Genomic DNA, 21,702 nt, shown 5'->3' on the forward strand with positions numbered 1-21,702 from the left:
AACGAAAAAACAAACGCCACTCTCCGTTCCGTTGAACACCATTAGCGATTTAGCGGGGAAAAATGGTTACGGTGCGTTACGGACCGAGTTTGTTCTGTAAATCTTTTCGGCGCGAGTGTCTCTTCAACATCGGTTCTTACAAAACTGTTTTCGACACTCTCGCGATCGCGAGGGGGAAAACCGCAAGGCAGCACGGTACGGTGGAAAAGAAAAGGAAGAAAGCAAAGAAAAGAAAAGAAAACCCATCACATACATCATTTAAATTCCATTTAAACTTGAAAATTTTTCTCCCAATCTTTCGCTTCACTCTAGTCGGCGGTGGTTTCGGTGGCAGAATGGAAGGAAAAAAAAAAGGACATGAAGGAAAAGCAAGCCAAAAAGCACACCCACAACCGCTGAAGAAGTAACGAGAAAAAACTCCCCCCACACACACACACGTGGTGAGGGAAAATGGTAACGCGCTTTCCCGAGCCCTGCCTATCCACGGCGCCGCGAGCTGCGGAAAAGTGCCATTTCGGGCTGCCGGCAGAACATTCCCAACTCCGAAAGTTCCTTGCCATCGTTGGGAGAGAACATGCGTTCACGACGGGTAAAAGCGGGAGTGCTGTTTCCAGGCGCCAGTTAGGCAACAACTTTCAAATTAAAAAGTTTTTGTGCCTCGCAAGAGTGCTCCTCAACTACGGGCCACTCGTGTCGTCGCGCGAAGCCCGGAATGAAGCAAATAGCGAACATAAAAAAAAAACCCACATTCCTCCCAGTGGAGAGAAAAAAAGGCCCACCCAAAAAAATACACAAGAAATCATGCATCCGCGCGCACACACGAAAGCCACGCGTGTGTTACGGCCTCGGTTGAGATGTACTACTCGCTGTACCGGGGAAAGCCAGAAATGAAGAAAAAAAAAACACACAGAGAAGGAAAACTGGCGAAATATCAAAAGTGCGTAGTTTTCTTCGTTCGTCCTGGCCGTGGCGCAATAAGTTTCGGTTTATGTTTTGTTTTATTCGATTTTTCCGGCCCCAAACCCCCACACACACACCGTGAACGTGCGCGGAATGAAAAAGCTCGGTGAAAGCGCCCCATACCGATGGTGGGGAAAGAAATGTAAAAAAATTACCTACCTCCCTTCTAATCTACCCACACAAAGTACATTAAGCGTGTGCGTGGAAGAAAAAAGGAAAACTTTTTGCCGCTAACAATTTATGGATGGTTTTGCTATCAGCGGTGCAAAAGTTAGCCTCCTCCCCACACCACGCATCGCGCATCCTCGGATCTTTACAACCGAAAGCTCATTATCGGTGTCGTGTGGGTGGTGGGTGGCTTCCTTCCCGGCCCTCCCAACACCAACAACCGGGAGGCACTAATAAAATGGCACGTGGAACGACGAACGAACGACTGCAACAAAACGCCGCTCATTAACGTATGGATTTTCCGTGTACCTGTTGGGAGGGTGTCGTGTGGGTGGAAGGGGTGGGAGGGAACACAAAACATTGATAGGAAAAGTCGCATCGTAAAGCCGGATTTACGAGCCCCGGTGTGTTTGTTTGTGTGTGCGCATTAACGTTACGCTGGCCGTTAAATCATTTTGTTCGCATTGTGCTCGAATTCGAATGCGAATAATCATTTCACCCGCTTTTCCGCTAATGCAGTGCGCGTGTTTGTGTACACGTGTGTGTGTGTGTCTCTCTCCGCAGGGGGAAAGGGTGTTATCATTATTATCGAAAATCCTCCTCTTCCCTTAAGCGTCTTTTTGCGTTTGGGCTTTCACCAACCAGCAGCCTCCAACTAATCGCACACACAATAGATGCAATGCAATTGTGCAACGCAGATTACACAGGTTTTAGGAAAATAGGATTCGCGCCACGAATCGTCAAAATAATGCACCGCCGAAGGTCGGCCACCCAATCGTGAGCCTGGAAAGACGTCAAAGTAAGGTTCCAAAACCCCACATAAGCTGCCGCGGGTATTAATAACGCGAAGATTTATCGTCCTTTTTTCGAGGGCGAGGACTAGCGCGGTTTTCAGGAATTAATTATAGCATCCACGCGCGAAGGGCGCCATTTGGGTGGACATGACCGTCCTTGACGTTTGAAGGACCAAAAGGGGAGTGAAAGAAAGAGAGAGAGAGAGAGCTTGACCACCATCGGGAGGAGCGCGATATTGGATTGGGGCCAGTAAGTACACATGTTTGTGTCGTGCACTGCGTGGGTGGCACTGATTTTCCACGCGAAATAAAAGAGATTTATTTTTTTCAAATTTATCATCGCCACTTTTCGCCCTGACACGCCACCGACCCGAGCTGGTATCAAAATACAATTTACAAGCGGTGCAAAAGCTGGCCAAACACACACACATACACTCGTCACCCACGTCTGGCAGCATGCTGAAAGTGGGTTGGCGTTTACTTTTTTGCTTTTGTCGTTTTTTTTATACTTGTTTTTTGTTGCATTTACAACCACGTGCTTATCGCGATTTTCCAACCACCCACCGCCCCATCGGCAGGACATTCGACTTGCACCCGGATGGAAGTGCATTCAAGCGAACGAAGGGAGACGGAAGAGGAGGGCATCCCTCCCACCGCACCACCATAGCTCTCCACGTGCTCGTGTGCGTGTGGGTGGAAAAGCTTGCGATATGATTTTTGGCACCGTACACGATGCGGAGCGATGACGAACCTTTCGCTTCTCTCGACACCATCTTACAGGACACCCTCACTGACAGGACACACCCACACACCCACACCCACACACACACACTCGCGACATATGTCCAACGAGCTGGTTTGGTCGGTTTGGATTCTTTTTAAACTCAGCTTTTCCACTCCCACGCAGATGAAGTGCAGGGAAATATGGATGACAAAATGTTTTGAAATGATAAATGTTTCACTCCGTCCGTGAAACTGGCCACCCGCGCGCCACCCACCCACCCACACAGCGGGGTGATAGCTCACCGAAATCATGCCGAAATGTGAGCGGCGCTTGCACAAAAGCGGATGATTTATTTTACTCCGACAGATACTCCGAGCCCGGTGGCTCTGCTTTCGACATGTCAACACGTCACGCGCCCGGAAAAGACGGCGCTCTTTTGCCGCTTTTATTTATTTTTTCGTTTTTCCTTTTGCTTTCTTTTTCGCCCTCGTACGTCCTTTCAGTCGCGCTGCATCACAGGTTGCCTCGGTGGCAAAGCAAAGCAAACAAACAAACGAACGAAAAGTGCAGCAAAAACCCACGAAAGATTGGCGCCTGGTCAATTTCAAACCAACCCGGAAAACGGCCCTTTTCTGTGCAGCAAAAATGCAAACGCAACCAGCAACGTGCAATCAAATGCACATTACACCACGGCTCCAGATGGGTGCTTTTCTCTTTCGCAAGGAAATCACCGAGTGGCCGAGACGCTGCACGAAGGAGACGGTGAGCAAACACCGCAAGCACAAGCCGTTTTGTCTCAGCCCCTTAAGAAAAGGGACACATCTCCAGGGCACTGCAGCGCGATTAGCTTGCGCTTTTATGTGTCACTTTTGGGCTGGGCGTTGCTTTTTGGTCTCCGATGGCCTCCGATGGGCGTTTAACACCATTCACCGGGCCAGAGTGGCTTGCTTCTCAGAAGCGCTGCTTCATCAGCCGAACTGAGGACACTCGGCAACCGATTAGTGGCACCATTCGTCCACGGTCAGGTCGATGGACACGATCAATCGAACTCCCGGAAGAACTTTACAGCTCGTCTTGGCTCATATTTCGTGGCAGCCATGACAGCCCTCCGGAAGCTCCCTTTTTCCGGAAGCCAATGTTTGGCTAAACAACTCCACCAAAAGGGGGAACTCGGGAGTTCTTTTAGCGGGGGAGGTTGGCAAAACTGGTGTCCCCTTTCGCTTCTCACCCAAGCGCCTTCCTTCCCGGATCAACTCGACGACACACAGTGCTTCATTCAATATTGATTCGATTTCGGATAAAGCTCGCAAACTTAAGATTGCCACCGACGGTGAGCAAACAATGGGAAGCACGGGGGAAGGAGAAAAAAACAAAAAACCAACCCCACCCGGGAATGTTTGTACATCGTTTTTGGTCTTTGGTTCAGTTGACTCGGCCAGCTCCGGTTGCGTGGCGTCTCTCGAAAACCGATCCCGACTCGCTTCCAGGTGAAATGAGATAAGTATGCTGCTGCTCGTACCTCCTTCACGTGGGGGTTGAGGAGGAGATAAAGGGGTGGGGGGCTTGCTTCAAAGAAAATTGACTCCACTTTGGGAAAAGGAAATGTTCGTGCGGAAAAATGCGCCGGAAAGTGGAGTGAACAGGAAGCGATAGGAAATATAACAACAAAAAAAACGCCCCACGCGCCGAAGGCAACTTCGAAATCGAACAGCCAGCTCTCGAGTGCAGCTGAAATAACTATTTAGATTGAGTGGGTGGGTGGGTGGATGGCTGGGTGTGTGTGTGTGTGTGTGCTCGAAAAACGACGAACAAAACTACAACTCAAACGCGCACAGGGTTTTTGCCGCTTTTGCAATGGATGGAAGCATAACTTCAGCTCGCACGTCGCAGCTCATCATAATCGAAGCTGGGATGGCCCGATTTCCGGCAGATCGGGCTTTTAAAGGTTGCCAAGGACATTGCAAGGATGCACGGTGCACGGTGCAAGATGCAATCATTTTGTTCAAGGGGCGGTTTTGCTCGTGAAGTGATTTCCATCCACGCCACCACGGTGAGCTGGTTGAGCTGTTGGGAGCAAAAATTATTGGCCAAAAAGCAAGCGAGCGAGCGATCAGCAGCGAAAGCGACCTGGGACGGAAGAGGAAACACTCAGAAGCAGGCAGACTCCAAAATCTTTCATTCCAAACCCACTCCGGTGCTGCAATCTTCTCCAATTCCATAAAAAACCACTCCTTTTCATCGTCGCCGGCAGATACGTAATTGAATTCGGGAATTATGATTCCATCGGAGCGCGGTTTTTTTTCTCTCTTCGGAATGGTGAATGGAAATTCCACCCTCCCCCACTCGGGTGACAAACTTGGCCTCCGCCAGAGCGAGCGAGAGAGAGAGAGAGAGAGAGAGAGAGAGAGAGAGAGAGACCATTTTCCAATTTCTTTTTCGCTCGCCGCTCGTGCGTTTTTTCGGCCAAGACGGTTTTAATTTGCCCACTCCAGCGGGGCGATTGATCGAGTGGAGATAAGGACCCTTTCCCACCCCCTTTCCCCCCACACCCCCCTATTACACCCCCACACCAGCATCACAACACCCGCCGGTCGTTTACTTTGGTTGTACTTCTCAATTTCTGCACCCGACGGCACCAGGCGTTGTTGTTGTGGTTTAATGGTTGATTAAAAATTCATTTCACCTTTCAAGATGTGCGCACCGTCCTTTGCGCCGGTATTTTGCCACCCCTTTCTCGTTGTACAGGCGCGTACAACGGGATCAGCTCGAAAGTCAATTAGCGAGCGAGAGTTGGTGGACGAGAGAGAGAGAGCGCACGTTCAATTCATCAGCCTCGATCCATCTCGATGGGTGAGAAGCCATCATTAACATGAACCACCCTGTTCCGGGAGAGGTCCTTTGAAGGTGTGGAGGGTTACTAAACACGGGGAGGGCATGATGTTGAAGATGAATGTCGGAAAAACCACCTCAACGGGGGGCGTAATTTTCCCAACACCGAGCAAATGCAAGGGCGTTTGAAAAGTGCACCGGCTGGTTAAGAACTGGCGCACCGTTTGGTATCGGTATTCCGGTTCCAGTTTCCCTGGAGAAAGACCAGGGCACTTCCGGATCGCGAAAGATGCACCGGTTGGTCCTTCAGGGGGGAAATATAATTTTCTCTCGTTATCAACGCCACAGTAAGGGTTGTAAAGGATGCATGGAAACTCCAACCCCAGGCGATGACGATGCTTTCCAGGCGATGCAAAGAAACCACTCCAGGGAACGGATGTTGAAAGCGCTCGCAACGGACGATGCAATTTGGTGCAATTTTAATCAAACCTAGTCCACCCAACCCAAACGAAGACGAACGGGGCCAATTACGTAAGACGGAAGTGGGTGCAGTTTAAATAAATAAAACTCATTCCGTGAGCAGGAATGGTGTGAGCAGAATAAGAAAAAATCATCAAAAAAAAAATAAATCTCGTGCACCTCTGCAAAGAGGTTGTTTTTTCCCGAGCTGCTTATTTATTTATTTATTTGTTTAATGGTATCTACTGACTGCTTTAGATGGCTTAACAGACTTAATGTGAATGTTTATGACTAACTGTTGCTGGAGCGGATGTCTCGTTGCAGACCTCGCGAAGGAATGGCCTCCTTGCAAGAGAGTATCGTTGGTAGCAGCAAAAATATAGTTGTAACCGGAGTCCTAGGAGTTTCCAACCTTCCCGCTAGTTGTTCCAGTTACCGAATTATTCGGGAAACCTATGCCGCAGAAGGGGCGAGATCTGGTCAGTTGTCAGTTCGGATGTGGGCAGAAAGTCAGTGTGTGAGAAACAACCGCGTGCTGTGAGTGTGAGAAGACGTTTCAGAATGAAGAATACCTCCTCGAATGAGCTCTTGATTGAATCTGCTTTATTATTTACAATTTTTGTTCTCATATAGTAAGTTCCTAGCTCACATTTTCTAATATTTTTCATTATCTCTTTCCAAAATGCGCATAAATTATACGGTTGTTGTTTGAGGCTACGTCTAGATATGTTTGAGGATGTAAATGGTGGATGAATGTTCTGAATGTTTTATGATGCACCCGCCTGTCGCTCTGCGCATATTTGTAGATGCATCCTTTTTCCTGTTTATTGCAGTCTTGTTATTTTGGGAGAAATTCCGAACCCGCTTGGTTCGGTTTGATTCTTGCACTTGTTTCTGTTATTCCTGCACTCGTTTCCGGTCTCGTTATTGTGCCCATCAAAGTTTAAATGTTTATTTCGGCAAACAACAACGATCCTTCCACGAGTTACAGGTAATGCCTATGATATTTTAAACCTACCCGTTGCGTTAGAAACACTTACAAAGGTGTTACTCAACTCACAAAACGGAGCTTATCTCTAGCGATGGTGGAATTTTCACTAAAGTCGAAGCCGAATGCTTCATTCGTTGCAATATCCTTATCATACCAGCCCTTTGCGGCATATTTGGTGCACCTAAAGCCCGACTTGAGCAACGTTCTCGATGTCTCGAATATTGCGATTAATTCGCTCGCTTTTTCCAACCTCAACACAACCGCCAAAATGCTGCCAAAAAAGCCTCCACCAACGGGGTGCCTTTTGCAAATATTGCACGCACTCGAAAACCAAATTGCACCCAGCACCGTCGTCTTGGTTTTGTTTCACCAACGTCCACCGAGTGCCACGTCCGAGTCCGACAGACCGTACGCCAACATCCTCATTAAACCGTTCCATCAGGGCTTTCGCTCGGACAAGACCGTGACCATCAGGACCCCGTTCGTTCGCGCGTGAAAAACACAAGCGCACCAGGGAAATGGTCAACAGCGCGCTGTCACCACCACGCACACCGGATGCCGAACTTTTTGATTTCTCTAATTAAACGAGCCGAACCAGCCAAAGCCGAAAGGACGTGTGAAGAGCTTGGTTGATTCATAAATCGTCGTTCCGGGTGTGCTTGGCCAGACGAAAGGCCAGACACTTTCGCGGTTGGCTCCACCTAATGCAGCTGCTGCTCGCCGTTGATGATGATCGCGCGTTCACAATTCGTCGTGAGGCACACACTTGTGTAAAGGGTTTGCTAAGCTGACCCAGCACGGCGTAGAGCTAAAGGACATCCGACACATCCATGCCAGCCGGAGGACATGCAGGCCTCTGTGCGGAAAAACCGGGCCCAACACCGGGAGTTGATTCGATGTCGTGTCGCTCGATACGATGCTCGTCCCCAAAAATGGGGCACCGATTCCACGCAAACGGTGCGCTGCATTGATTGAAAATTATTTTAATTGGACTTATTGAAGTGTTAAATTTATTTTCTATCGATGTGACAACAGCTGCGTGCGGATTGTCGTGTTCCCGGTGTGCGCTCAGGCTTTGGATGCTGGAAAAACGACGGTGTCTCTACCCTCGAATGGGAGGGTTTTGCGTTGGAGTTCGAAAAACCGTTCGACACACACACACACGCATACGCCAGCTGGCGGGTGGAGGTCCTGAATATGCGCCTGAAAGTTGTCGGCAGGTTCGGATCGGAAACGGAAAAGCGCATGAGAACGCCACGAAAAGGCTGGACACGTTCTGCGACACGTCCGTTTGCGTACGCTAGAACCGCTTTTCCAGGACGCTTTTCCAGGGCGCTTTTCCGGCCGCGCGTAAGCTTAGCCCCCGGGGGGGACTTCTGCGCAGAATGGTGGGGACTTCGACGTGATTTTCAATTATTTTAATTTTAATTGAAACCTAAATGGCCAGCACTGTCGAGGTGTTCACCTGCGTTTTTTCCATTATCGCGTGCTAAACCGTGCCGATGTTGGACACGGACATCCAGGTGTGTGGGCTTTTTCGTGGCCGTTTGCGATGCGTTCGACTCGGTTGGGGGTTCGCGGTCGCGACAACGAATCTACCGTCCAGGTGGTCCCTTTTTGTTTTTTTTCACCGAACTCTGCTTTGGCAACTGCAAATGACCGCGCGGTGAATGTGGACTTCAGCAGTTCGTGCGCTTGAGCTTGCGTTGGAATGGGCTCGAGCGGCACAATTGGGCATTCAAATTGCGCTTCACTTTGGCACGCAGACGCATACGTTGGTTGGTGCTGGCGTTCGTCATATGATTGTGCCCTTTTTTATGGTGGCATGTCAGCATGGCCGCATGCCTGGTAATGCATTCGTTAAACATTCGTAGGATTAAGCTTTGCTTTTGGGCGCATTCCTCCACCGAACAATCGTAATATGTAACGACGCGACGTGTTGATCTTATAATTTTAGCACATTTGACGATATCACATGTGATTTCAGATGCACTTTTGTCACTCTCTTTCTCGCGCACAAAGAGGTGATGAATAGAGAAGGCAAAAACCTTCTTTTCTGCACTTTGTAATTGTTACGATCATATTACCATATTCTAATTATACGCATCGAAGATCTACATTTGTTCTTCAACACAGAGTTAACGCATTTATCAGTTGAAAAATATATTAAACAACATCGAGGAATGTTTGAATGTTTTAATTGGTACGTAAATTGAAGTGAGATCTATTGAAGTTCTGAGAAGAAACAACATAATATTCTTTTCTGGCTTTTTGCGGAAAAAAATAATTATAATTGTAACATATCGCATAAATTATCTGCTTCAGTTTTTACTACGCTCATCAGCGTAAATAAGCGAAATCTCCGCTATCGATATCAGGATTTGTGGGAAAAATAATTGTAATTATAACTTCCAACCCAATCTCGGATAAATTATCTGTTTCAGTTGTTACAACGCTTGGATTTCTGAAAAAATAATGAAAACTGTATATTGGGAAAAAATTCCAGTTCTAGTTTTTACCACGTTCATCTGAAAACGCTTATCATCCCTTATCGATATCAGGATTTTTTGATTTCTGGAAAAATAATTAAAACTGTAGCGTCCTACTGCGCATTGGAACCATTTTTAGTTCCATTGAAAACAGGATTGTTTTCTGGATTTATGGAAAATAAATTGTAGTTATAACATGCTACAGCGATCACCGGCTCCACCCTATCACGCTCATCACACTTATCGATATCAAGCTTTCTTTTGCTTGAAAGAAAGAAAAAACTCATACAATATGTTAGCGCACCAGCGAGGAGCGAGAGATTTCATTTGCTATTTGCACAAAAAATATCAAGCGCACAAACCATTGCGTTTGCCATCCATTCGCAGAGCTTTTGCACTCGGACCGGTCGAGTCCGAGCCCCGAATACGAGCACTTTGCACGCCCGTCCCGAAATGATGATTGAAGGAAGCATTACGGAAATGCGACAAAACGCGCTGCTGCGCTTATGCAACCGACTGCAGCGCATCTGCAACACAAATCGAGCCCCCATTCGAGACCCACGTGAGCAAGCAAGCAAGAAAGCAAAGCGGAAATGGCGGATGCAACGCGACAAGTAAAAAAATGGACCCCTAACAAGCGCTTTCCCGTTGGTTTAACCATCCCCGCGCACACACGAGTCCACGCAAGGATGCGCTACACCTGCGTGCGTGCTCCTTTTTCGAGCTTTCGATAAAAGAGAGAGAGAGAGAGAGAGAGAGAGAGAGAAAGAGAAAAACGTGTTATATATAAATAAATAAACTGCACGCAAAGCATCGCTCGACGCTTCTTATCAGTCCCCCACCCCCACCGAAACGTGTGTGTGTGTGTGTGTGTGTGGTCATGTGTGTGTGTGTATGTGTATGTCGCTTAAACCTATTCAATTACCATCCCGAACGGTGCCGTCATGCGGAAGGAAGGAAAAGTTTTCAGACGCAGCTCGCGGAAAGGACCGTGGGTTGGTAGGTTGGTCGGGAAGAAAGGGAAGGAAGGGACGGACGGGGGAACGCATGAACCATGCCGCAAGGGGTGGTTTTAACGCAAAAGGCGAATAACAAAATGATGTCGCTTGCAATACACTTCGCAAAGGCCGGTGCCGGTGCCAGTGAAGCGGAATCCATTGAATGGAATATATAAATCTTCCAATTTACAATGCAATTTTCCCATCGCCAGCCCGGCACTTTCCCGCAGTTCCCAAAGTCCCCTCTCCCTTCTTCTTGTGGCCATTCCACCTCCACCGCCATCGCCAGGCAGCGAGCCAGCGGTGCCAGCGAGATAAACTATGCACATTTCCATGGCAGTTTCTCGTTTTCTCGAATCGTCCTCCCTTCGATGGGGTGTGAAAACCCCCTATGGAAGGTGGTGGTAGAGGTGGAGGAGTGTCAGATAAGGCCCCCCCCCCAGTTGGTTGGAAAACTTGGCGCTTTTCTTCTCTCCTCCCGCCTATCCCTTTCGTCACCTTCGGAACCCATTCGCAGGCATTCGTAGTTTCCATTTCTCAAGCTAGATGGCGCTGCACACGAGAGCGAACACATTCGCTCACATGAATTAGAGCCACCGCATTACCACAATTGTATTTTCCGCCCGCGCTGTCGACCGGAAAGTACCGGAAGTGCAAAGGGATGCATCTCATCTTCACCTTCCACTTACCATCCGTCTGAGATGCATTACTTGCTGTTCGCGTTCGCTTTTCTCTTGCATTTGCGCGAGCCTTTCGCTGACTCTGGGTGATAATCGGGCACGGATTTTCCCGGGACTGTTGGTGGTGGAAGAAGTGGTGTGCAAAATGGCTTCCCAGGCCCGAGAAATGCTGTCAAACGGACTGGTGCCGGTGCCGGTGCCAGGCGTCGACCACCCAAATGTACACCTCATTAAACTTTGGTGAATTTCATTTTAACTTCTGCACTTTTACAATCAGCTCCCCCTCCCTGTGGAAGAACGTGAAGCAGAGGCGAAGAAGTAGGGGGTTTGGGAGAGCAACCCCCTTTTTAAAAAACCGCTCCCTCGTTCGGGCCAACGGCGACGCAAACGCAAACGCGAGCGCCAAAGTAGGCACGCTTTCACGCCAACCCGACAGACAATGGAATGGACCCGGGTGAAAGTTTTTGTTTTATGGCCCTTTCGGGAGTCTTGCGCGAATCAGCGGCCTTGGCCAGGCCAGGCCAGGGTCTTCTTGGGAACCCAGGCCAGGAATATGTCCGCAGGATACACGAACGGGAGTTGGGTGATGGCCGTGTCGTTAATATCCTGCCGCAGATGATTTATTGCACTGCGGCCAATTTTTGGGCGGCCTTCGGTCGGTCGAAAGATTGTCGCCCGCTGGAAACCGCCGGGCAGCGTACCAGTCCGCACAAAAGGACAGCCTCAGCCTAGCCCGGGGCTGAAAAGGCGCAGGTGAGAAGATAAGAAATTGATGACGCGACCAATCGATGTACCGTGCGCATCGCTGCACTCCTTTGATGCTGAAGGGGTTGCAAATGCCATGGAAAGTTTTCCATTTCGCGACTCGGAAGCTCCTCTTTTTTTTCGTGACGCATTTTTGGGGAGCACGAGCGACAGGGGGGGGCCATTTTTCCACCTGGACAGTTCTGTGGGCGCGCGTGATGAAGGGGTGGGAAAGTTTTACAGCTAGCTTTTCCACCGATATCATACCCACCGTAAGGTGGCCGCGCGACGGTGCGGATTCTATTTCGGATTTTATTTATAAACTCCGAACGTGAGTGGATTTTTCTTTTGTGTGTGTTTGAATTCTGCCTGCCACACCAAGAATGGCCAGCGAGTGAAGGGAATTTTCCACAAAAAGGATCAACGCTCACCAAATGCACTCGCCGAATGCAGGTGAAAGTCGACAAGAAGCGAACTTTGTATTATAAACTTCGCGCGCAACTCTTTAGCGCGCACCGTTGGGGAGCTAATCAAGCGGGAAATTACATTATCGTTGTACAGCGCTTCCCGGCGAGTTTGCAGACGATATTGAGTACTGCGAGGTTGAGATACAAATTGTCTTGGCAGAACTCTGCAGAAACGCGATCGGTTGGTAGCACAAAATTAATCAAAAAGTAAACCGTTTGCAATGTACTGATCAAATTCCACGAGCTCAAAGTATGATGATGGTGATCTGATCTTACTACCGCACACAAAGCTCTCTATTTATACAAAATAAAAATTAACGTTACAGAGAAGAGAATGTTAACTTTCCCAGAATAAAATTTACTAGCTTATTCTCTAAATTTGCGTTCTGTGAGATGGAATATGTTTATAAATTATTTAGTAATTAGTATTATAAATAGGCAAAATACATTTCCACGATCTTTTTTAAAAAATATGTGAACAGAGTATGTTTAATTTTATTTGTTGAAAAATGAGTACTTTTTTGTACCGCCAGTGCATGTTGGGCAATTCCTGGGATAAAAGTCAGAAAATTAAAATAAGATTTTCGACAAACTTTAAATGGTTTCTCAATCTACAGGATTGAGCTAAGAAATATGTGTAATTTATGTATGTGAGTATTTTAGTTTTTGAAATACAAGCCCGCAAAGTTCGATTTTATTACAAAAGAAGCAAAAAATAACAAAAAATAACTGACATTTTAAAACTACTATAAATCGGTATATAATGGATTGATTTAAAAAATGGATAGCATTTCAGAACGAAAAAAAGTAAAAATTTACTTCAAAAAACTTATTAAAAAAGTAGTTATTTTCAAAATGTTATTGAAAAACCATGCAAATTCTGTGTTCGACAATGTGCCAAACAAAAGTCCTCATAGATCCTAAAGTTTCATCTTTGACAAACTATTCTGTGACTATTTAATTTCGATTTTATGAATGATTAGGAGGGCGTCCACCCGCACCGAAGCAAACTATTTAAACTTGAAACAATGCATTGCCCTAGTGTCAATGATCTGGCGACTCCATAGGTGATTCAAGTAAAGTTGTAGTGTCGCTGGCACGACAATTATTGATTAAATGTGTTGCTACCAAAATATTTACTGAAAACATGATGGTACTAATTCCTTCACAAATTCCTATATATAAACTTTTGGGTATCTAAAACTTAGCATATGAACTGTTTGGGGAAGGTATGCGAAGGGAGTATAACCATTACTTGATTTGCATCTGGCATTGATTTGATTAAGTATTTATGCGTATTGTAATTCATCAATCAACATGAAACCTCCCGTTAAGATCTTGCACATTGAACAGATTCAGTGCAAAATTGAGACGTTGTTTACTTCAATTTGTGAAATTTAACCTTCTAGAACATCGTTCTGTACATTTCAATTGAAAATCTCAGATGCCCACTGTGTGCAGTGTGAGTACACTTGCTCCAAACTTCGAAAACACCCGAATGAAGTCTACGCACCACGAAAGTAAGGAACTTTCTCTCACATCGCTGCAGTTTCCCTCCCCGTTAACAAGCAAAAGCAACCCAATCAATAGAACCGCCTTTAAGGATACCGACGGTGCACGCTGCCTGATTTACCTCCTTCGCCAGCCGTTAGAAAAAGCCACCGTCCTAAACTGCCCGGAAGTGCCATTCCACCGCAAGTTAAAATGGGTTAGGACGCGAACGAAGAAGAAGAAAACACACATACACCCACTCAAGTGAATGGGGGGAAAGAAAAATCCTAATTCGCAGTTAGTTCTTTCGCATTACAGCGGCGAGGCAAATCAAATCTATTTTCGTAATTGGATTGCAATTTACGATGTCTAATCTTGTTTTGCATGCATAATTTCCAGCGCATTATTAGCGCGCGGCCGCCACCCAATCCCCAAACTCTCGTCCCGTTCCTGTCGCAGGACTCCCGCAGGAGGTCCTTGCGAGCGATTTCAACGCTTGAACGCGACCTGCATCAGCGCAACTGCAGCTGCCGTACATGCGCATGCATGCAAGGATAACATCGAGCACTCATGCACCATATCCGGCCCCAGCAGCCATACGATAAAGCCGACGACGACGACCTGGCTAGGGCAAAAGGAAATTGTTTCCCGACAGGATAATAAACCGGAGACGAACCAAGAAGCAGGCGGCGCCGATCGACGCTCGATTTTGGCTTCCGTTTCTTCGAGCCGTGGAACCGCCTGATGAAGCCATCAACCGAACCGAACAACCCCCAGGTTGGGTGGAATGGGTCTCAGACGGCAGCAGACACCAAGTAGACACCAACCAACAACGACGGCAACGATTGCAAACAGCGCCATGCAAAGTGGCCATGAAACACGTGGTAACATCCAAACAACAACAAAAAAATAGCTGCCATTTAATTTAAATTAGATTATGAAACTTCCATTTCCAGCCCTTCATCGGAAGTGGCCTCTCCCTGGGTTCGGGTGGGTCGATGCAAGCTAGTTTTAATTTTGTTACGCCACACGCCCCACACATGCACATGCACACTTGCCACACTTACCACACGCCACCGAAAGGGGCCCGGTTCGTGTTGTTGCGTGATAACGTCCTGGCTGGCACCGGGCAGAACTGGGCAAAACTGGGCAGAACTCGGACAGAACTGGAGGCCAACTGAGCTAAACCGGCCAGTCCGAAACCGGCTAAGCTGCAAGACGATGCAAGACGATGCAAGATGCACGGGGAAAAACTGCCTGCTAAGCGCAAAACTTTTCCTACGCCAAAACGCCAACCGCAACGCGTTCAGCAACATCGCACCTTTTCACTTGTTTTGCGTGATTATCAACTTTCATGGCTATGCGGGGACTGGTCGAGGGTTTGCTTGGGGGAGAGCGGCCTTTTTAGCCCAGCGCCAGCGTGTGTGTGTGGCAAATTAACCGTCCGGTCGGGGGCTGCGCCGGAGATAAAGTTTTTAAATGGTGTTTTAATTTTTGCTCCACGCTCCGCTTGTCGGTGTTGTCTTTGGTTGCGTTCGCGCGTGTGCACACACACAGACACACATACACTTACACGCAATTAATGCACTTTAATAACGTGTTTGATCGGTGTTGGGCGTGCTGCAGGTCGCTTGTTGAATGAAGTCTTTTGCGCGTTGGGTTTGCGCAAAAATTGCGCTTAATCGCCGTCGGAATGAATTTGGGTGATTTTGGGTGGTAAGTTCGATTCACATCGATTGTAGAAGAGGCGTAGCGCAGTATTGGGTGTTCCTTTCATAGTTTCTAATCACACGTAACAAGATGAGCCGCAAAGTCCTTTGCTGCCAGAAAGGTAAATTGCAGCGTTGCAAATGGCCCTAAGGACATTCCTAGCTCAGAAAGTCTGACAAGAGAAGCTGCCTAACTCTTCTCAGAAAACTCTTTCTCAAAAAAACTGGCAGAATAAACGAAAACGCACGAATGTCCTGGAAGCTCAAGATTTCGGAATGGTCCTTGTCTTGATAAATATTGTCCTTGGAATTCATAATTCACGGTCAGTGTTTTAATACGTATTCGGATAAGGGTAAAAATGTATTTAAGCCCTCGTCCGACAGCATGGGTTGGTGTCTAAGGAAATTAGCATTGACAGCATTTAACCGATATTTTTTGTTTTCAACTAGATCAAACATGCTATAGTCAAACTCTTCAATAGTCAGACAAAGAAACAACACACACAACACCTGCAACGCAACAATAACCCAACAATAAGAGACAAAACGTACAAACAGTCCACATTTATAACACATAATCACGAAATTTAACCGAGAATGCCCGGGATAAGGCAAATAAAGGGAGTAAACGCCCTTTCGGAATACAATAACAAAACAAAGTGTTCGGGTGGAAAATGCTTTTCGGATGATGAAAATGTAACATCAGCGCTGTACACAGACCTGAAGACGTTATTTTTTTTTGTTGGAACAAACACCACACAATTGTTGATCAATCAACAGACAATTTTAGCTTCGAAAAGAATGTGATTTGTTCGATTATTCATCAAGAAAGGCGATAAAATCATGGAACCCATCAGACGAGAGGCATTTGGAACTCATCTCATCCTCGGCTTGCTACTCCTACACCTCCTCTTTCAACCAACAGCTTATCAACACCGTCAAAAGGCTCGCTTACCTTCAAGGCGACACTTTTCCCGCAAAAGATCCTCACGAATGGCTCGCGACCATTGCAATCGCCACCATCGCGATTGCACATTATCGTTCGCTCGCGCCATTCCGTGGCGACTAAATCGAGCCATCCCAACCCACTTGGAGGTGGAGAGCGTACTATTTATAATCCTAATTTATATTCCTTCCCGCATTTAAAAAAAAAATCAACAGAGACCCCTCGAAACTCCGGTAATCCGGACGGATGGAGCAAAACCCGGAGCGTCTTTCGGATAATCCTTTTCCCTGCCAACCCGTGTCCGGTAATCGGTGGTAATTATTCATTGTCGATCGAGGATTGTACGCCACGCGGCGGGTCTAACGAGTCGGGAAAGCTTCTCGGCACTGATTACAGATCCATTTCGCACCGATCGATTCACCGTGGCTCGGTTGCGCGAGAGAGAGAGAAAGAGAGAGAGAGAGAGAGAGAGAGAGAGAGAGAGAGAGAGAGAGAGAAAGATAAAGGGATTCCCGGAAAAACGCGTACCGATGGAAGCTTACAAAAAAAAAGAGGGAGCCAATCCCCAGCCGGTACCTAGACAAATAAAATAATCCGAAAGTAAACGAAATGCCCGGCCCGAAATCGAGCATTGTCGGAAGTTTTAGATTAATTAAAAAGTATATCCCACCCCGCGTCGGGGGTGTGGGTGCATGCTATCTCCACCCCGCTTTCCCAACACAGCCCCCACAACCCCCCGGGGGATCCCAGCTAATCCCAACCCGTACCGGCACTAAACAAATGAGGGTTGGCCGGGATCTTGACAACGATTTGTAGCAAAACCGTGGGCAAAGCGCGACCGGTCGAGTGCGCTTCTGCAGTCACTCGCTCGATGGGTGGGAAGGAGGGGGGGTGGGTGGAAGGAAGGGTCAAAGGATGGAGCGTAAAGATTGATGAATTACAACCACTAATTATTCTGATCGGTACAAATGGAGGGGGTGCGCCATTCACCGCGAAAAGGGCTGCTGCGAAAAAATGGGGTAAGAAATGGGTGCGCGGGTGAGTGGGTGGGTGGGGGGAGGGTGTGATTACTGGGGGGGGGTGGAAAGCAACCCAAACATGCTTACAGCGATCCGCCCCGATGGACCAAAGGACCAAGAGCAACAAGGATGTGTTTCAGAAGCGAAAAGCCACCATCCACTGGGAATTGACGTTCGACTCAAATCCAACCCCTAATGGCCCACCCTTTTGGTTTGGAGGGGGTGGGGGAGGGCGCTAGAGATGCATTCCACCCATCCAGCGTGCGGGACCGAATGATAAAGACGTCTCGTGGCGTTTAATTGCCACCAGGAGTTGTATCCACCACCCCGTTCGGTTCCGTTCGATTGGATTCGATTTTTATTTATACCTCGAGTGGTGGGTGTTTTTTTCTTTCTTTCTTTCTTTCTTTCTTTCTTTCTGCAAACCATGTTTGTTTTTTGACGCATCAAAAGCGAAGATGCCGGCGTTTTTTTTTCTCCATTTTATTTATTTATTTCCTTCCCCCCCCCCATGCACCAACACTTACAGGAATAAAACTCACTTCCGTCGGTCCACAGCGCACTTCCGTGGGCAGGATATTATTGCGCCCGCAATCACGCGCTTCCTGCCGCTTTTCCAGCGATCCGGTTTTCCAGCGAACCGGTACTTTCGCGATAAGAACTTCACCGGGTTTCAGCGGGTGGCCACCGAGGGGACCTTTTGTCTGCACCTGAGCGGGTGTAATAAAGGATGTGATTTATTTTTATCGATGCAATGAAAGCAGAAAGCACAACTTCTCACAGCTTCTTTCGCTTTCGCTTCTCGTTGCATCACGCTGTTGTGTAGTTGTTTTTTTTCCCTCGTTCTTTTATTTTTTCACTGACCCCATCTTCTTTCGATGCTCCTCCGCTGCGGTTCCTTTTCTTTCACCTGCACATTTCGTCCTGCAACAGGAGCAAACCAGCGAGTGGGGGGGAATTCTTCCGGTTTTTTGCAATATCCGTCTGCGAAATGGGAATAAATAATCTAGCGCAATCGTATCAAATCAGTAAACGATTGAGCAGGTTTTAATGTCGTGGATTACGTTTTTGTGCAGTGTTGGTGGCAGTTGCGAATAGAATCTGCTATTCGTTCCGGGGGCGTTAAGATACATTAGCATGGCGTTAAGCGAAAATAATCGTTATATTACTTTGTAGCTATTCGATGGTGGATAAATTGATTTCCTATTTTTGATGGATTATAATTAAAGCATGGATTATTATAGATTATAGATTAAAAAGTATAGCAGGAGTATAATTTAAATATGTTTTTACCTGAACTGAATAAAATCATGCTTACAGCCGAAAGAGTTCAAACAGAATGTATAATAGGATTATATTTTATTTTTCATCCTGAAAACTCCATAAAATCGAGCTGAAGATTGAAAAAGTTCATAATCGTCCTTGGCTCTATTAATTACGCACGTAATATTTGCTGAATATCTTTGTGCAGAGAAAGATGTACCGGGTGAAACAGCCTCTATGATGATGATTAAAGATTAAATAAATATGCTTCGAAAAGTTTTTTTGCCCAAAACTACTCTTCTTCACAAAAAGATACAATAAAACACGGTAAATTGAATTCCACACGACGCACTCATGTGAAAAATGTTACGTTAATTATTTTTTCAAACTGCTTCGCATGGCCTACTGCACCAGTCATTAGCACTGCATTTCCACTGCCGTGCCTATCAAAGGAAACATTACTTGCATTTCTGGTCACTTAATAAGTCAACCAATAGAGAAGGGCTCGTAACAGTAAAAAAACCCCACAGCGTAACGTTTTATTTTTTTACATTGCTTTCATCGCGGGTTCAGCGTGGCGCAACAAACTGCAGACCATTGTGTTTGAGCAGGATATTCCTCGGAATTACCGTTGGAGTCCTTTCACCGTCTCAAAGCATCCCCGTTCGGCGAACCTTTTACTCCCCCCCTGAGGTCACTCTAGAAGAGAGCCAACCCTTTCTACGCCATCCAGCGTTTCCCACTGGCCCTAATATTCTCTTTTATCAAAAATGCCCTCCCCCACATGCACTAATTATCTCTTCGTTCATCCCACCACCGGCAGCGCTGCGTTTTGTCTTTGCGCCGAACGAAACTTTTCATCATGTTCGGTAATTACGATTGCATTGAATCCGGATCCGCGCCTGTTAATTATCCACCCCAAACCCACCCGCAACGGCATCGCAAGTGCTGCCCTCCCCCACGTGGGGCTTTTAATTAAACTTTGCTCGCGCTGAAAAGATGAATTAACGATTTTTGTGTGCGAATTATTTCTCGTATGTTTCGCCCCACCCTCGGGCACGTTGCGTTGTCGCAATCGCAAGGTCTCGGTCCGCATTTTGTTTCCAACGTGGGCCAGCCCTTCATTTTGAGTGTCACGTAGTGAAAGATTTGATACAACCACCCACCCACACTCGAAGGGTACATGGCTGCGTCATGGCGAACGCGCAAAAAAGGGTTGCATTTTCCAGGCCCACACACGTGCACTTGCGAGGAAGCGCAACCCGAGAGCTTGAAGCACTGACCGGGGGTGATCTGGCATCAACTTAAGTCAACCGCAAGTGCCCGCAGATTGTTGACGCGTAGCAGCAGCTGCAGCAATTTAGAAAACTCATTCCATCCCTTCCAGGGAGAACGTCCGCCTAGCTAGCCTAGCTATATAAAAGCCAGCGTGGTTGCGCGAAAACATCCGCGACTGCAAAACACCCTTTTTACACACCGGCTTGATGCAGCTCTCGTAGTAAAGTGGCTTTGTGCGTTTGTGTGCCTGTGTCGTAGCAATTAAATTCGTGTACCACGGACAGAGATTGTGGTAAAAGCCACCCACCCGAGGGGAGGTCTTTTCATCTGCATCACGTGCCAACATTCACGAGTCGCGTCGGGTGCATCTCAGTGCTTTTTTCTTGTGCCCTCACCCTTTATTTCGAGCACATTGCCCGCTGGCGGTGAGTGTGAATATCTCCATTTTAATTATTGATAACGCACGACCCGGGAACGTTCGTTCGTTCGTTCGTCCGCGGCCATTTTTCGGCGGAAACCCAAGCCGGTGGAAAATTAAATACGTGTTGCCGCAGACGCAGAACCGAAGGGTTTTCTCACCGCCCACCCACGGAATGGCTACCTTTGGCGTAGGGCAACACCGACTGTTGCTGGGGTTGCTGTTGATGGTTGGACAGGATTTTTCCACCCGGCACGTGCTCGCTGACACGCCGAGACGGGACGCGAACGTGAGTGTTGTCTTTTTGTCTTTGCATTCGAGCAATGAGCCAGCAGCCCTTAACATGCGGTCCGTTTCAGTATCCACCCCCGGAGTTGCTGGAAAAGATGAAACCGATGCACGATGCGTGCGTAACCGAGACGGGCGTCTCCGAGGGTAAGGCGTCGGGTCTTTTTTATGAATAAATCCACCCACTTTTCACTAAAAAAACCCTTTATTTCCAACACCACCAGACGCTATCAAGCGGTTCAGCGATCAGGACATCCACGAGGACGACGCGCTCAAGTGCTACATGAATTGTCTGTTCCAGCAGGCGGGCGTCGTGAACGATAAGGGCGAGTTTCACTACGTCAAGATACAGGACTTTCTGCCTGAGTCGATGCACCTGATCACGCTCAACTGGTTCAAGCGGTGCCTGTACCCGGTGGGTGAGACCGCCTGCGAGAAGGCGTTCTGGTTGAACAGCTGCTGGAAGGCGAAGGATCCGGTGCACTACTTCCTGCCGTAACACCGCACCGAGTTCTGTGCTATTGAATTCCATCAGAAACCTAATAAGCATCGTTGCATTGGTGCGTTATCTGTTCTGAAGCCACAATAAACAGTTGCAGTTTTCTTCATTTGGTTAATTCCATGTTTCCATCGCAAACATAACACCCCTTTTTTTGCGCCAAACTAACCCACCCGTCAGTCTAATTGGCTACATTACGACGGATGAACTAATTTTCGCTCACTTCTCGCTCGCCCTTACAAGGTTTTTTTTGTGGGGCACTTCAGGCCTATCTGAAATTCGAATTAACTTTCCCTCTCACGTGGCCATTGTGGGCAGTAAACCCTGGAAGGCTCATTTGGGAAGGCCTCGAAACGAGCTACTAAACCAAACAATGCCTCAATACCGCTTTATTGTCCGTCCCTGGGTGTTGCGTTTCCTCACTTCCGGTATCGGCTTGATTAGAGAAAGCAATCTCCCAGCCGGCGAAGCATCCGTCCAACCGCCCG

At 47.4% G+C, this 21,702-nt stretch overlaps 1 protein-coding gene across 1 annotated transcript; it reads left to right on the forward strand.

Moving 5' to 3' along the window:
- The first annotated feature begins 20,602 nt into the window (after positions 1-20,602).
- On the forward strand, positions 20,603-21,214 carry LOC128723287 (pheromone-binding protein-related protein 6-like). Its single transcript, XM_053817014.1, has 3 exons — positions 20,603-20,716; positions 20,787-20,862; positions 20,940-21,214. Exons 1-3 carry the CDS (start codon positions 20,603-20,605, stop codon positions 21,212-21,214), a joined length of 465 nt encoding a protein of 154 aa, XP_053672989.1.
- The last annotated feature ends 488 nt before the right edge of the window (positions 21,215-21,702 follow it).

This window comes from Anopheles nili, chromosome 2, assembly GCF_943737925.1.
Source record: "Anopheles nili chromosome 2, idAnoNiliSN_F5_01, whole genome shotgun sequence".
NCBI classification, from domain to species: Eukaryota; Metazoa; Arthropoda; class Insecta; order Diptera; family Culicidae; genus Anopheles; species Anopheles nili.

Coding starts and splice junctions, on each gene's coding strand:
- LOC128723287 (XM_053817014.1), top strand. CDS start 20,603: ATGGCTACCTTTGGCGTAGGGCAACACCGACTGTTGCTGGGGTTGCTG. Junction 20,717..20,786: donor CGCCGAGACGGGACGCGAAC/GTGAGTGTTGTC, acceptor GGTCCGTTTCAG/TATCCACCCCCGGAGTTGCT. Junction 20,863..20,939: donor CGAGACGGGCGTCTCCGAGG/GTAAGGCGTCGG, acceptor CAACACCACCAG/ACGCTATCAAGCGGTTCAGC.